This window comes from Anopheles coustani, chromosome 2, assembly GCF_943734705.1.
Source record: "Anopheles coustani chromosome 2, idAnoCousDA_361_x.2, whole genome shotgun sequence".
NCBI lineage: Eukaryota > Metazoa > Arthropoda > Insecta > Diptera > Culicidae > Anopheles > Anopheles coustani.
This window is the reverse complement of record NC_071289.1, coordinates 9,219,039-9,233,745: the sequence shown is the minus strand read 5'-3', so window position 1 is coordinate 9,233,745 and position 14,707 is coordinate 9,219,039. Positions and strand designations below refer to the sequence as shown.

The 14,707-nt window shown below is 45.5% G+C and overlaps 3 protein-coding genes and 1 pseudogene across 3 annotated transcripts; 3 read left to right on the top strand and 1 right to left on the bottom strand.

Moving 5' to 3' along the window:
• Positions 1-103: 103 nt before the first annotated feature.
• LOC131261982 (uncharacterized) lies at positions 104-2,695 on the bottom strand (annotated as a pseudogene).
• Positions 2,696-4,113: 1,418 nt separating this feature from the next.
• LOC131261980 (carboxypeptidase N subunit 2-like) lies at positions 4,114-5,928 on the top strand. The gene has a single exon (XM_058263868.1). The coding sequence runs from the start codon at positions 4,114-4,116 to the stop codon at positions 5,926-5,928; it is 1,815 nt and encodes a 604-aa protein (XP_058119851.1).
• A 2,373-nt stretch (positions 5,929-8,301) lies between these two features.
• LOC131261974 (carboxypeptidase N subunit 2-like) lies at positions 8,302-10,116 on the top strand. The gene has a single exon (XM_058263856.1). The coding sequence runs from the start codon at positions 8,302-8,304 to the stop codon at positions 10,114-10,116; it is 1,815 nt and encodes a 604-aa protein (XP_058119839.1).
• Positions 10,117-12,072: 1,956 nt separating this feature from the next.
• On the top strand, positions 12,073-14,384 carry LOC131261972 (toll-like receptor 6). The gene is made up of 2 exons (XM_058263854.1): positions 12,073-12,107; positions 12,210-14,384. Exons 1-2 carry the CDS (start codon positions 12,073-12,075, stop codon positions 14,302-14,304), a joined length of 2,130 nt encoding a protein of 709 aa, XP_058119837.1. The 3' UTR covers positions 14,305-14,384.
• The last annotated feature ends 323 nt before the right edge of the window (positions 14,385-14,707 follow it).

The window sequence follows — 14,707 nt, the reverse complement described above, 5'->3', positions numbered from 1 at the left end:
TGCAACGGAATGCAACTGCTCCCAGATTTAACCCCCGATACGGTTGCGCGCTGCATCATGCGTTTGCGTTTTTAATTACCAACCACAACCGGATCGTTCAACATTATTGGTTGAACGATTGATCGAATTGTACCAGTATGATGAGATAAGTAGAGGTGGCGCCAATTATCTAGTACAAACATAGAGAAGTAAAGCAGATTAAGCATGAACTAACCGCCTGAAGAGGGGAACATTACCGCGTAAAATAACGACATATCGATGTCGTACAGATCACCGCTGGTGATGGAGATTTTCCTACTCATTAGGTTCATATGCTCCAGGGAAACCTTCAAGAGAAATACAGTTACAATTAGAGATTCAGATGCGAATAAATGTACCTTCTTACCATTCGATAGTGTGGCCCCTGCTCGATGTCGTACACCGTCGGAAGTCGCAAGAGACTGGCAGTGGCTTGAGCCTAAGAAAAAGAAGAGAAAATGGTTGTTTGGGTTTATCATGCCCGGGATGGGATAAAGAGCAATGATACAACCTCATCAACTGTGATGTGGCTAAAGTAGCACAGAACAAATATTTCCAGCACAAACCAAGCAACCCAGGTGAGGGTTTCATGAAAATCTTCAAGATTATCAGCCTGTTGCGATTCGTCTTCCGAAGTCCTGGTTGGGAAATATTGATATTCAAATGACAGTATAAAAACTGAATTGTTAATAAAAGTCGAACAAATCAAATAATAATTTAATCTAATAAAAAATCTGGTAGATAATATGGAAATGAAAAGCAGAACTTATAGAAATACTACAATTTCTCAAACAGATCCAAAATAAATTTGATTTAAACGAAAATATTACAAACAAATCTGAATCGTTAAATAAAACAGTCTCAATGAAACTCAGTCTGCTCTAAAGTATTTCAAAGTACTTTTGAGAATTACTAAAAATATTATTCTTGAACAAAATGAATCCGATAAAGTTATTAAACATGACAAAAGAAAAGAAAACAGTGTTCCTGGAATTTTGTCAAATAAAAGGTGTGAAGCAAGTAAAATGATTACGTAACCAATGTTCTATCCAGTCGATAACGTTTACCGTACCGATTACGGAGCGTTCCATTCAATTGTATTTACTCGCGTTAATGAACCGGACATCGCTACTTACCGGACAACCATCATGCAGGTGTTATAGCCCAGTTCCACCAGCGTGACGAACTGATTAAGCAGCAGGATGGCGTTCTGCACGCCGAACGAATCGTTCAGCAGTCCGACGGCCTTCGTCAGCTCGCCGTGGGTTGCAGCGATGCGTCCGAGCGACCAGAACGCAGTCCCGCTGCCACGTGCCAGATGAGGTTGCAGCTGCCGAAGCCAATGGTTCAGCTGGGCGAACCGGTCCCGCAGCAGCAACGCATACGCCACGGACTGCAGCTGGCAGACGACGAAGAGGGTCTGCGGGACGAAGCAGAGCACCAGGCAGTAGTAATACCACGGGGCGCCACTGTCGCGAATGTACATGAGGCAGTTTTTTCTCTCCAGATACGCCTTCACGCCGACTCCAACCACAAGCATGAGGACAACGTTCCTGCGGGAGGGTAGAGGACACGGTGGAGTTCTTAATGTTGCAGTGTAGTCGTATAAATGTGGCGATAATGAAGCCGTTACAATGCATTTTTGTAGCTTTGACAATATACTTAGCCAGGGGGTGTTTTACTCAAGCTGACTTCCTCTGATAACAGCTGTTATGCGGATTAATCTGAGGCGTAAATGTTCGTAACTAAGTGAAATCAGTCTTGACTTATTTCTTTTTGGTGTAGAAAATAATATTTAACGTCTTTAAACAACACAAGCTTAAAGAACTATTCAAATCACCTCAAAATTGCGTTGAATCTACATATCGCGTTTTAAATGAACTAGTTTTTTATGAATCTCTTTTGATGCTGGATGTCCCTAAAAACTTTAAAATTTTGTTGTCTAAAGCAAGTACCTACTGATTGTATCATGTATTTACTCTCACTTTCGAAAACTGAATATTTTTTGTCCAAATCATGGGAATTGGTAACATTCAAACCTATTTTAGGAAGCTACAGTACACCTTGCTTACCTTAACCAGAGTGTGTTGTTGTTAACCGTCGGCGATTGCAGCCTGCTGGGCAGCCCGGCACGAATGGCGGCCAATTGCTCGTCAACTCGGAGGAGTTTTCGCAGAAGCACATCGAGCGTTGGCTGCTTCAATACGGACAGTCCGACGAGCGCCAGCACCATGATGCATCCCGTGTACTGATTCTTCAGGGATATGGCTACCCGCACCAGGTTCGGATCAGTGAACTTGCTCGTTTGGGTCACCGTGGATACGGTATGGTAAGTGGCATACCCCACACTGCATCCCACCGCGTGCAGAATACCGAAGGCCGAAAACGACAGCATCGCGGAAGGTGACGACGATGGCGATGTCGATGACGACTCCTTTCCCTGTGGCCCTGTGGGGTGATGGCTGCCGTCGACGAAAGCATCAGTCAACGTGACCGCGACGTGGCCCGGGGGATTGTTGTTCGTTTCTCCTGTTTTCCCAGTGCTGCGAACCGAGTCCGGTGCATTCCGCAACGACATCCAGCGGTAGGTGTAAGCGTTTACGCAGCAAAATTTCGAAACGACGTACAGCGGGATCAACGCGGTCTGCAAATCAAGCTGCCACCTACGGCGCACCATCGCTTGGGGCAGGATTCAGATTAGTCACGGAAGAGCGCTACGAACCAGAAAGCTTCGACTTGTGTGCCTCCGAACGGATTCGCTAACACTGTTCCGTGATTGCTTGGAAAATAGTTCACCGGCTCAGCACTGTTCGCTTAAGAACCAATGGGAAGTGTTTCACGTGCGGCTGATTGGATTGAAACAGGCATTTGTTGCTTTGTTTTTATCGATTGTGCTAGTTCATCAATCAATCGGCTAACGGGATGTTTGATGAAAGCCATTAAAAGTCACAGTAATTAACAATCGTGTGCAAACGAAGCTTCTAGCTAACTCCAGTGGTTTCATGGCAAAGAAATGTACGTACACAATTGCTAGGTGTGAATCATAACACAAAGGCTCAACTTGATACTTTAACCAGAGTGAAATCATAAAGAACTCACTTCTACTTAATCCCAACCGGAAGTTCGTGGAGAAATTCAGATAAAGAAGGGTCAGAGTTTTAGAGTTTCTGTTGTGGTAGATATTTAAAAGCATACATTCGATAGTTGTTTCCACCATCCGACTTAAAACTTCTTCTGATATCAGTAGTTAAGTAGCTTGTCTCATATGCGTATCGTAGCGGGATATTTTTTACGTAGCGTAATGACAATCAAAACATTTGATCAATCACTTGCGTGTTTAGTGTTTGGTTTAAATGGATAAAGTCTGGAGGAGTAAATAATGGAAGGAAGAAATGATTTTCGCATGAACATGATTTTTTTGTCAAAAACCAGGTAAAGCCGTATTGGTGGAAGAAAAAAACTGATAAGGGTGGTTTGAAACCAAACTATCGACACTGGAGTGATGTTGTTAGGCTGACAGTATTTCTATTTATGCACAAACATTCTTATCAAACCCCAGAGCGACAGATGCAGTTGGTCTCCGAAATGCAGTTTACTCAAGCGAGGGCGAAGCGTTACTGTTCAGTCTGTCCCGTGGAGTCACATCGAGAGGTCAAGCAGCAGTAACAAACCATGAGAACCAGCAGCGTTCTTAACGTTGTGTTATTGTGAGCATCAGAAGAAGAACTAACGCTCCGAAAAGAGTTTAGTGAAAGGGATTTTCGAAGCAAAGCATAAAGCTAACTATCTGTTTTTGTATTTTATAGGATTTCTGCAATAGACACGGGGATATCGCAGAGCTACGAATACAAGTGTGTCACTGAACATTCATATTCTGAATATGACGACTACAGTGAAGACGCCTATTTTAACAACGTATACATCAACGCTTCACTGAGTTACAGACTTGTTTGTAATTATGCACAAGACAAGAAATTTGCAAAGTTTCTGAATTGTACCATCGATGAAGTGCCAAAAAAGTTGTTTGATACATTCCAAGGTTTGACCATTGCAATGCTATCCGATTGCAACATCCAGCAGATCAATCGATACAGTATGGAGCACGCCGCTTTCTTGCAATTGCTCGACCTATCCCTAAATGCGCTGGAAGAAGTGAAAAGCTACGCGTTCTCAGGAGCCTCTGCACTAGTGACGCTCAATCTATCGAACAACCGTATCACCACCATTGAACCCACGGCATTCTACACGATGCCTGCGTTGCAAATCCTTTATTTGCAGGGCAACAAGTTGCGGCTGTTGGATGGTGCGTTGTTCTCGAAATTGGATGACTTGCGCTATCTTTTCCTCAACAATAACGAGCTAGAGGTGATCGACGGGAAACCTTTCGAGGCGAACACCGAGCTACAGTACTTACATCTGAACGATAACCGGATCAGTGTTGTAGGCGACGACGTGTTCAACACCGGTAGCTTGCTGCTCGTGTCAATGAGTAACAATAAACTTAAAAAGCTGAATTTACAGAGTGCACGAGTGACAACGGTGCTGGTAAGTAACAATTCACTAGAGGAGCTGTACCTTTCTCCATGGATCGAGACGCTGATGGCGGACAATAATCAAATCACGCAAATTTTGGGCGATCGCTCTGCGAACATGTCGATAGAGACGCTCAAACTGGAGAACAACTCACTGTCATCGATTGAAATGATCAACTGGATGCGCTCGCTGAAGATATTGGATCTAACGAACAACAAGCTTGGCTCACTGGCGATCGATAGCTTTGCCAAGCTCACCAAACTGGAGCAGCTCCGTTTGGAGCGAACGGATGTGACCGGGTTGCAGCATGGTACATTCGCTCAACAGGAGTTACTGCAATGGCTGGGCTTATCCAACAACAACCTAGACCAGTTTGATCTAGATATTCTAACCTCATCTACCCACCTGAAGACGCTCTTTCTGGACGGTAATCGGTTGAAGTCGATCGAGTATAAAAGTTTGAAGACGATGTTCCCGGAGTTGGTTGAGCTCGGTCTAGTGGACAATCTCTGGAACTGCACGTTTTTGACGAACATCGTGCGGTATTGTAACGAGCACGGGATCAAGCTTATCAAGGGTGATACCACCGAAGAGGTGCAGAAGCAGACCAACGTTAAAGGCATCTACTGCTACGACGAGAAAAACCCGATCCGCAACTGGAACACAACCGTGCAGCATCTACTCGGCGCGAACGCCTCCGAATCTGACGTCCTACAGACCATGCTCCAGAGCGTGCTGGACGACGTACAGCGATTCAGCAAGGATCACACTGCGGCAGTCAACAAGATGGATAAGCTCGAGGGAACGATTCTTGACCTAACGCGGCGTCAAATTTCGCTCGACAGCTCGCTGGTCGAACTCCGCAAGTCCCTTCTCGACATGCGCCTCTCGCTGCTCTCAAATCGCACCAACATGTCCGCCGTAGGAGCTGAAGAGCTGCAGCGGATGATAAACAGTGTGAACAATCTCACGCTCGAGAAGCAGCGCCTGTCCGAGGAGCGTCTTGAGCTGAAGATCAACACCCAGTCGTTCCGGGTTGACCAAGCGCTCGAGGTGGCCAAGGAGAGCCGCGACAAGGTGACAAATCTTGCCAAGCGATTAGAGGAGTGGTTCGGTAGCATGTCATTGCCGCTTGGTCGTGGGGGGCTGGTTGGGGCTGATAAGCAGCAACAGATGCAGTATGTGGAGTCCGCCAGCAGTGCTGGAGATGCGTCAACAGGCCTGCTCGTTGCGGTGTTGGTGTTGGTGTGTATCATGACGGGGGTGTCCGTTTTTTCTCTTCTTCGTAGTAAGATCCGACGATTGCACAGCGTCGAACGCCGACGGTATGTCAACAGGGACAGCAGCCTGTCGACGATAGTGGATAACGACATCTGAGCGAAAACTTGCATAATGTTTTGTACGGCTGATAAAATGATATCCTGTTGCGCTCAGTACTAGATGATCCCATATTGTACTGGGTGAGATAAATCTTCTGGCATGAAATAAACGCTACAAATATGCTACATCAAAAATCTTCAAATGTAGATCAAATTACAACTATAAAAAGTGAAAGCTAAAATACGATGATGCCTGAAAGATTGATAAACGGATAACACTTAGATGAAGAACATCCCGCCGAAAATTATGATAATCGTTAGATAACATTTTTTTTGAAATTGCTAAAGTTAATAAAGAAGCAATGAATAATGATCGATCGCTACAGGATAGCAATCGTTTTAAAAATCATTTACAAGCTGGATAATTATTTTCTGTTTTCGATCTTTCGGTCTGAAACTGCCTTGATGATGGATGACTTAAGTGATATCATTTTCAATATTGGTTCAGTTAACCTGAAAGCAATATCAAATCAAACCAAACTTGACGCACTGACCAATTTTACTCGGACAGCCTACGTGGGTTTTATATTTCTCCAAGAAGTATATAACCCTGACATGATAATCTCTGGCTTCAACGTACTGACAAACGTTGATGAAGTCAAGAAGGGGACAGCGATCGCTATACGCGAGCGCCTACAACTTTCTCACGTCGAGCGCAGCTTAGACTCACGTTTGATCTGCGTTCGGTTTGAGAATACCGCCACCCTATGCAATATTTACGCTCCATCCGGAAGCCAGCGCAGGGCCGAGGGGGAGGATGTTTTCATTCGAACATTGCCTTTCTATCGGCGGGATGTACGGGAACCCGTCATTCTAGCTGGAGATTTCAACTGTGTGTTGAAATCGAAAGATGGAATGAGCGTTGGAAACTTCAGCCCCGCACTGCAAAATGCCGTAGATACCGTAGGTTTGTGCGATAGTAGGGAAACTCTCAAAGGCAACAGTGTTAAGTTTTCATACATCACATGTGGTTCGGGCTCGCGCATCGATCGCTGCTACGTGTCTGCGTCTGTACAGACACAACTCAAAACAACAGGAATCCATGTACTCTCCTTCTCAGACCTCAAGGCATTGCTGTGAGGATTATTCTTCCGTCTCTCACAGTGCCGCGAGGAAACGGATACTGGCAAATACGGCCACACATTTTATTTGATGAGGTAATGGCCAAGTTTGAATGTAGATGGGACTCATCGTCCGTCACCGAGAGAGCTACGACTACTGGATGTCCTGGTCGATGAAGTGGGTCAAACCCAGGATCGTTTCGTTCTCTCGATGGAAGACCAACGAGAAGTACAAGGACTTTCGTCTGCATCACTCCATTCTTTATGCTCAGACCTCGACGAGCTTGCAACCATTAAGCTGGTGCAGGGAAGAATGCTCTCCTTGCCGAGGCGTTTTTCCTAACATTTCACCAAAATGAATGAGACCCTCGTCGATGGTGAACGAGTTTCGACCTTCCAATTGGTAGAACGGAGAAAGAAACGAACCATCAAAAACTTCTTCTGATAGCAATAGTTAAGTAGCTTGTCTATGCGTATCGTAGCGGGATATTTTTTACGTAGCGTGATGACAATCAAAACATTTGATCAATCACTTGCGTGCTTAGTGTTTGGTTTAAATGGATAAAGTCTGGAGGAGTAAATAATGGAAGCAAATAATGACTTTTGCATGAACATGATTTTTTTTTGTCAAAAACCAAGTAAAGCCGTATTGGTGGAAGAAAAAAACTGATAAGGGTGGCTTGAAACCGGGATATCGAGTGGTGAGTGGTTCTTCTTCTTCAGCTGTTTTTGCGCTGCCAGTATTTCTATTTATGCACAAACATTCTTATCAAACTCCAGAGGGACAGATGCAGCTGGTCTCCGAAATGTAGCTAACGGAAGCAAGGGCGAAGTGATACGGTTCAGTCTGTCCCGTGGAGTCACATCGAGAGGTCAAGCAGCAGTATCTAACCATGAGAACCAGCAGCGTTCTTGGTGTTGTGTTATTGTGAGCATCAAAAGAAGAACGAACTCTTCAAAAAACAGAGTTTAGTGAAAGAAATTCTCTAAGCGCAGCATAAAGCTAACTGTCTGGTTTTATCTTTTATAGGATTTCTGCAATAGACACGGGGATATCGCAGAGCTACGTTTACACGTGTGACAATCCATCATATTCTGGATATTACGGAGAAAACGCAACTTTTTCAAATGTGTACATCAACGCTTCACTGAGCTACAGGTTCAGTTGTGAATATGGGCAATACAAGAAATTAGCAAAGTTTCTGAATTCTACATTCGATGAAGTGCCAAAAAAGTTGTTTGATACATTCCAAGGCTTGACCAATGCAATCCTATCCAATTGCAACATCCAGCAGATCAATCGATACAGTATGGAGCACGCCGCTTTCTTGCAATTGCTCGACCTATCCCTAAATGCGCTGGAAGAAGTGAAAAGCTACGCGTTCTCAGGAGCCTCTGCACTAGTGACGCTCAATCTATCGAACAACCGTATCACCACCATTGAACCCACGGCATTCTACACGATGCCTGCGTTGCAAATCCTTTATTTGCAGGGCAACAAGTTGCGGCTGTTGGATGGTGCGTTGTTCTCGAATTTGGTTGCCCTGCGCTATCTTTTCCTCAACAAAAACGAGCTAGAGGTGATCGACGGGAAACCTTTCGAGGCGAACACCAAGTTACAGTACTTACGACTGCACGATAACCGGATCAGTGTTGTAGGCGACGACGTGTTCAACACCGGTAGCTTGCTGCTCGTGTCACTGAGTAACAACAAACTTAAAAAGCTGAATTTACAAAATGCGCGAGTGACAACGGTGCTGGTAAGTAACAATTCACTAGAGGAGTTGTACCTTTCTCCATGGATCGAGACGCTGATGGCGGACAATAATCAAATCACGCAAATTTTGGGCGATCGCTCTGCGAACATGTCGATAGAGACGCTCAAACTGGAGAACAACTCACTGTCATCGATTGAAATGATCAACTGGATGCGCTCGCTGAAGATATTGGATCTAACGAACAACAAGCTTGGCTCACTGGCGATCGATAGCTTTGCCAAGCTCACCAAACTGGAGCAGCTCCGTTTGGAGCGAACGGATGTGACCGGGTTGCAGCATGGTACATTCGCTCAACAGGAGTTACTGCAATGGCTGGACTTATCCAACAACAACCTAGACCAGTTTGATCTAGATATTCTAACCTCATCTACCCACCTGAAGACGCTCTTTCTGGACGGTAACCGGTTGAAGTCGATCGAGTATAAAAGTTTGAAGACGATGTTCCCGGAGTTGGTTGAGCTCGGTCTAGTGGACAATCTCTGGAACTGCACGTTTTTGACGAACATCGTGCGGTATTGTAACGAGCACGGGATCAAGCTTATCAAGGGTGATACCACCGAAGAGGTGCAGAAGCAGACCAACGTTAAAGGCATCTACTGCTACGACGAGAAAAACCCGATCCGCAACTGGAACACAACCGTGCAGCATCTACTCGGCGCGAACGCCTCCGAATCTGACGTCCTACAGACCATGCTCCAGAGCGTGCTGGACGACGTACAGCGATTCAGCAAGGATCACACTGCGGCAGTCAACAAGATGGATAAGCTCGAGGGAACGATTCTTGACCTAACGCGGCGTCAAATTTCGCTCGACAGCTCGCTGGTCGAACTCCGCAAGTCCCTTCTCGACATGCGCCTCTCGCTGCTCTCAAATCGCACCAACATGTCCGCCGTAGGAGCTGAAGAGCTGCAGCGGATGATAAACAGTGTGAACAATCTCACGCTCGAGAAGCAGCGCCTGTCCGAGGAGCGTCTTGAGCTGAAGATCAACACCCAGTCGTTCCGGGTTGACCAAGCGCTCGAGGTGGCCAAGGAGAGCCGCGACAAGGTGACAAATCTTGCCAAGCGATTAGAGGAGTGGTTCGGTAGCATGTCATTGCCGCTTGGTCGTGGGGGGCTGGTTGGGGCTGATAAGCAGCAACAGATGCAGTATGTGGAGTCCGCCAGCAGTGCTGGAGATGCGTCAACAGGCCTGCTCGTTGCGGTGTTGGTGTTGGTGTGTATCATGACGGGGGTGTCCGTTTTTTCTCTTCTTCGTAGTAAGATCCGACGATTGCACAGCGTCGAACGCCGACGGTATGTCAACAGGGACAGCAGCCTGTCGACGATAGTGGATAACGACATCTGAGCGAAAACTTGCATAATGTTTTGTACGGCTGATAAAATGATATCCTGTTGCGCTCAGTACTAGATGATCCCATATTGTACTGGGTGAGATAAATCTTCTGGCATGAAATAAACGCTACAAATATGCTACATCAAAAATCTTCAAATGTAGATCAAATTACAACTATAAAAAGTGAAAGCTAAAATACGATGATGCCTGAAAGATTGATAAACGGATAACACTTAGATGAAGAACATCCCGCCGAAAATTATGATAATCGTTAGATAACATTTTTTTTGAAATTGCTAAAGTTAATAAAGAAGCAATGAATAATGATCGATCGCTACAGGATAGCAATCGTTTTAAAAATCATTTACAAGCTGGATAATTATTTTCTGTTTTCGATCTTTCGGTCTGAAACTGCCTTGATGATGGATGACTTAAGTGATATCATTTTCAATATTGGTTCAGTTAACCTGAAAGCAATATCAAATCAAACCAAACTTGACGCACTGACCAATTTTACTCGGACAGCCTACGTGGGTTTTATATTTCTCCAAGAAGTATATAACCCTGACATGATAATCTCTGGCTTCAACGTACTGACAAACGTTGATGAAGTCAAGAAGGGGACAGCGATCGCTATACGCGAGCGCCTACAACTTTCTCACGTCGAGCGCAGCTTAGACTCACGTTTGATCTGCGTTCGGTTTGAGAATACCGCCACCCTATGCAATATTTACGCTCCATCCGGAAGCCAGCGCAGGGCCGAGGGGGAGGATGTTTTCATTCGAACATTGCCTTTCTATCGGCGGGATGTACGGGAACCCGTCATTCTAGCTGGAGATTTCAACTGTGTGTTGAAATCGAAAGATGGAATGAGCGTTGGAAACTTCAGCCCCGCACTGCAAAATGCCGTAGATACCGTAGGTTTGTGCGATAGTAGGGAAACTCTCAAAGGCAACAGTGTTAAGTTTTCATACATCACATGTGGTTCGGGCTCGCGCATCGATCGCTGCTACGTGTCTGCGTCTGTACAGACACAACTCAAAACAACAGGAATCCATGTACTCTCCTTCTCAGACCTCAAGGCATTGCTGTGAGGATTATTCTTCCGTCTCTCACAGTGCCGCGAGGAAACGGATACTGGCAAATACGGCCACACATTTTATTTGATGAGGTAATGGCCAAGTTTGAATGTAGATGGGACTCATCGTCCGTCACCGAGAGAGCTACGACTACTGGATGTCCTGGTCGATGAAGTGGGTCAAACCCAGGATCGTTTCGTTCTCTCGATGGAAGACCAACGAGAAGTACAAGGACTTTCGTCTGCATCACTCCATTCTTTATGCTCAGACCTCGACGAGCTTGCAACCATTAAGCTGGTGCAGGGAAGAATGCTCTCCTTGCCGAGGCGTTTTTCCTAACATTTCACCAAAATGAATGAGACCCTCGTCGATGGTGAACGAGTTTCGACCTTCCAATTGGTAGAACGGAGAAAGAAACGAACCATCAAAAACTTCTTCTGATAGCAATAGTTAAGTAGCTTGTCTATGCGTATCGTAGCGGGATATTTTTTACGTAGCGTGATGACAATCAAAACATTTGATCAATCACTTGCGTGCTTAGTGTTTGGTTTAAATGGATAAAGTCTGGAGGAGTAAATAATGGAAGCAAATAATGACTTTTGCATGAACATGATTTTTTTTTGTCAAAAACCAAGTAAAGCCGTATTGGTGGAAGAAAAAAACTGATAAGGGTGGCTTGAAACCGGGATATCGAGTGGTGAGTGGTTCTTCTTCTTCAGCTGTTTTTGCGCTGCCAGTATTTCTATTTATGCACAAACATTCTTATCAAACTCCAGAGGGACAGATGCAGCTGGTCTCCGAAATGTAGCTAACGGAAGCAAGGGCGAAGTGATACGGTTCAGTCTGTCCCGTGGAGTCACATCGAGAGGTCAAGCAGCAGTATCTAACCATGAGAACCAGCAGCGTTCTTGGTGTTGTGTTATTGTGAGCATCAAAAGAAGAACGAACTCTTCAAAAAACAGAGTTTAGTGAAAGAAATTCTCTAAGCGCAGCATAAAGCTAACTGTCTGGTTTTATCTTTTATAGGATTTCTGCAATAGACACGGGGATATCGCAGAGCTACGTTTACACGTGTGACAATCCATCATATTCTGGATATTACGGAGAAAACGCAACTTTTTCAAATGTGTACATCAACGCTTCACTGAGCTACAGGTTCAGTTGTGAATATGGGCAATACAAGAAATTAGCAAAGTTTCTGAATTCTACATTCGATGAAGTGCCAAAAAAGTTGTTTGATACATTCCAAGGCTTGACCAATGCAATCCTATCCAATTGCAACATCCAGCAGATCAATCGATACAGTATGGAGCACGCCGCTTTCTTGCAATTGCTCGACCTATCCCTAAATGCGCTGGAAGAAGTGAAAAGCTACGCGTTCTCAGGAGCCTCTGCACTAGTGACGCTCAATCTATCGAACAACCGTATCACCACCATTGAACCCACGGCATTCTACACGATGCCTGCGTTGCAAATCCTTTATTTGCAGGGCAACAAGTTGCGGCTGTTGGATGGTGCGTTGTTCTCGAATTTGGTTGCCCTGCGCTATCTTTTCCTCAACAAAAACGAGCTAGAGGTGATCGACGGGAAACCTTTCGAGGCGAACACCAAGTTACAGTACTTACGACTGCACGATAACCGGATCAGTGTTGTAGGCGACGACGTGTTCAACACCGGTAGCTTGCTGCTCGTGTCACTGAGTAACAACAAACTTAAAAAGCTGAATTTACAAAATGCGCGAGTGACAACGGTGCTGGTAAGTAACAATTCACTAGAGGAGTTGTACCTTTCTCCATGGATCGAGACGCTGATGGCGGACAATAATCAAATCACGCAAATTTTGGGCGATCGCTCTGCGAACATGTCGATAGAGACGCTCAAACTGGAGAACAACTCACTGTCATCGATTGAAATGATCAACTGGATGCGCTCGCTGAAGATATTGGATCTAACGAACAACAAGCTTGGCTCACTGGCGATCGATAGCTTTGCCAAGCTCACCAAACTGGAGCAGCTCCGTTTGGAGCGAACGGATGTGACCGGGTTGCAGCATGGTACATTCGCTCAACAGGAGTTACTGCAATGGCTGGACTTATCCAACAACAACCTAGACCAGTTTGATCTAGATATTCTAACCTCATCTACCCACCTGAAGACGCTCTTTCTGGACGGTAACCGGTTGAAGTCGATCGAGTATAAAAGTTTGAAGACGATGTTCCCGGAGTTGGTTGAGCTCGGTCTAGTGGACAATCTCTGGAACTGCACGTTTTTGACGAACATCGTGCGGTATTGTAACGAGCACGGGATCAAGCTTATCAAGGGTGATACCACCGAAGAGGTGCAGAAGCAGACCAACGTTAAAGGCATCTACTGCTACGACGAGAAAAACCCGATCCGCAACTGGAACACAACCGTGCAGCATCTACTCGGCGCGAACGCCTCCGAATCTGACGTCCTACAGACCATGCTCCAGAGCGTGCTGGACGACGTACAGCGATTCAGCAAGGATCACACTGCGGCAGTCAACAAGATGGATAAGCTCGAGGGAACGATTCTTGACCTAACGCGGCGTCAAATTTCGCTCGACAGCTCGCTGGTCGAACTCCGCAAGTCCCTTCTCGACATGCGCCTCTCGCTGCTCTCAAATCGCACCAACATGTCCGCCGTAGGAGCTGAAGAGCTGCAGCGGATGATAAACAGTGTGAACAATCTCACGCTCGAGAAGCAGCGCCTGTCCGAGGAGCGTCTTGAGCTGAAGATCAACACCCAGTCGTTCCGGGTTGACCAAGCGCTCGAGGTGGCCAAGGAGAGCCGCGACAAGGTGACAAATCTTGCCAAGCGATTAGAGGAGTGGTTCGGTAGCATGTCATTGCCGCTTGGTCGTGGGGGGCTGGTTGGGGCTGATAAGCAGCAACAGATGCAGTATGTGGAGTCCGCCAGCAGTGCTGGAGATGCGTCAACAGGCCTGCTCGTTGCGGTGTTGGTGTTGGTGTGTATCATGACGGGGGTGTCCGTTTTTTCTCTTCTTCGTAGTAAGATCCGACGATTGCACAGCGTCGAACGCCGACGGTATGTCAACAGGGACAGCAGCCTGTCGACGATAGTGGATAACGACATCTGAGCGAAAACTTGCATAATGTTTTGTACGGCTGATAAAATGATATCCTGTTGCGCTCAGTACTAGATGATCCCATATTGTACTGGGTGAGATAAATCTTCTGGCATGAAATGAACGATACAGATGTGGTTCCTTTTCATCAAAAATCGTTGAAGTTAGTCAGATTACAAATAAAAAACAAGTGAAAGCAAAAATATTTGATGTCTGAAAGATTGATAAACGGATAAAACTTACATAACCGCCGAAAATTATTATAATCGTCAGATAACAATTTTTGAAATTGCTAAAGTTAAGAAAAAAGCAAAGACTAATGATCGATTGTTTTAAAAATCAAGCTGGTTAATTATTTGCTGTTTTCGATCTACATAAAATGAGCCATCCAAATGTGTTTAACCCTTCCAGGTGT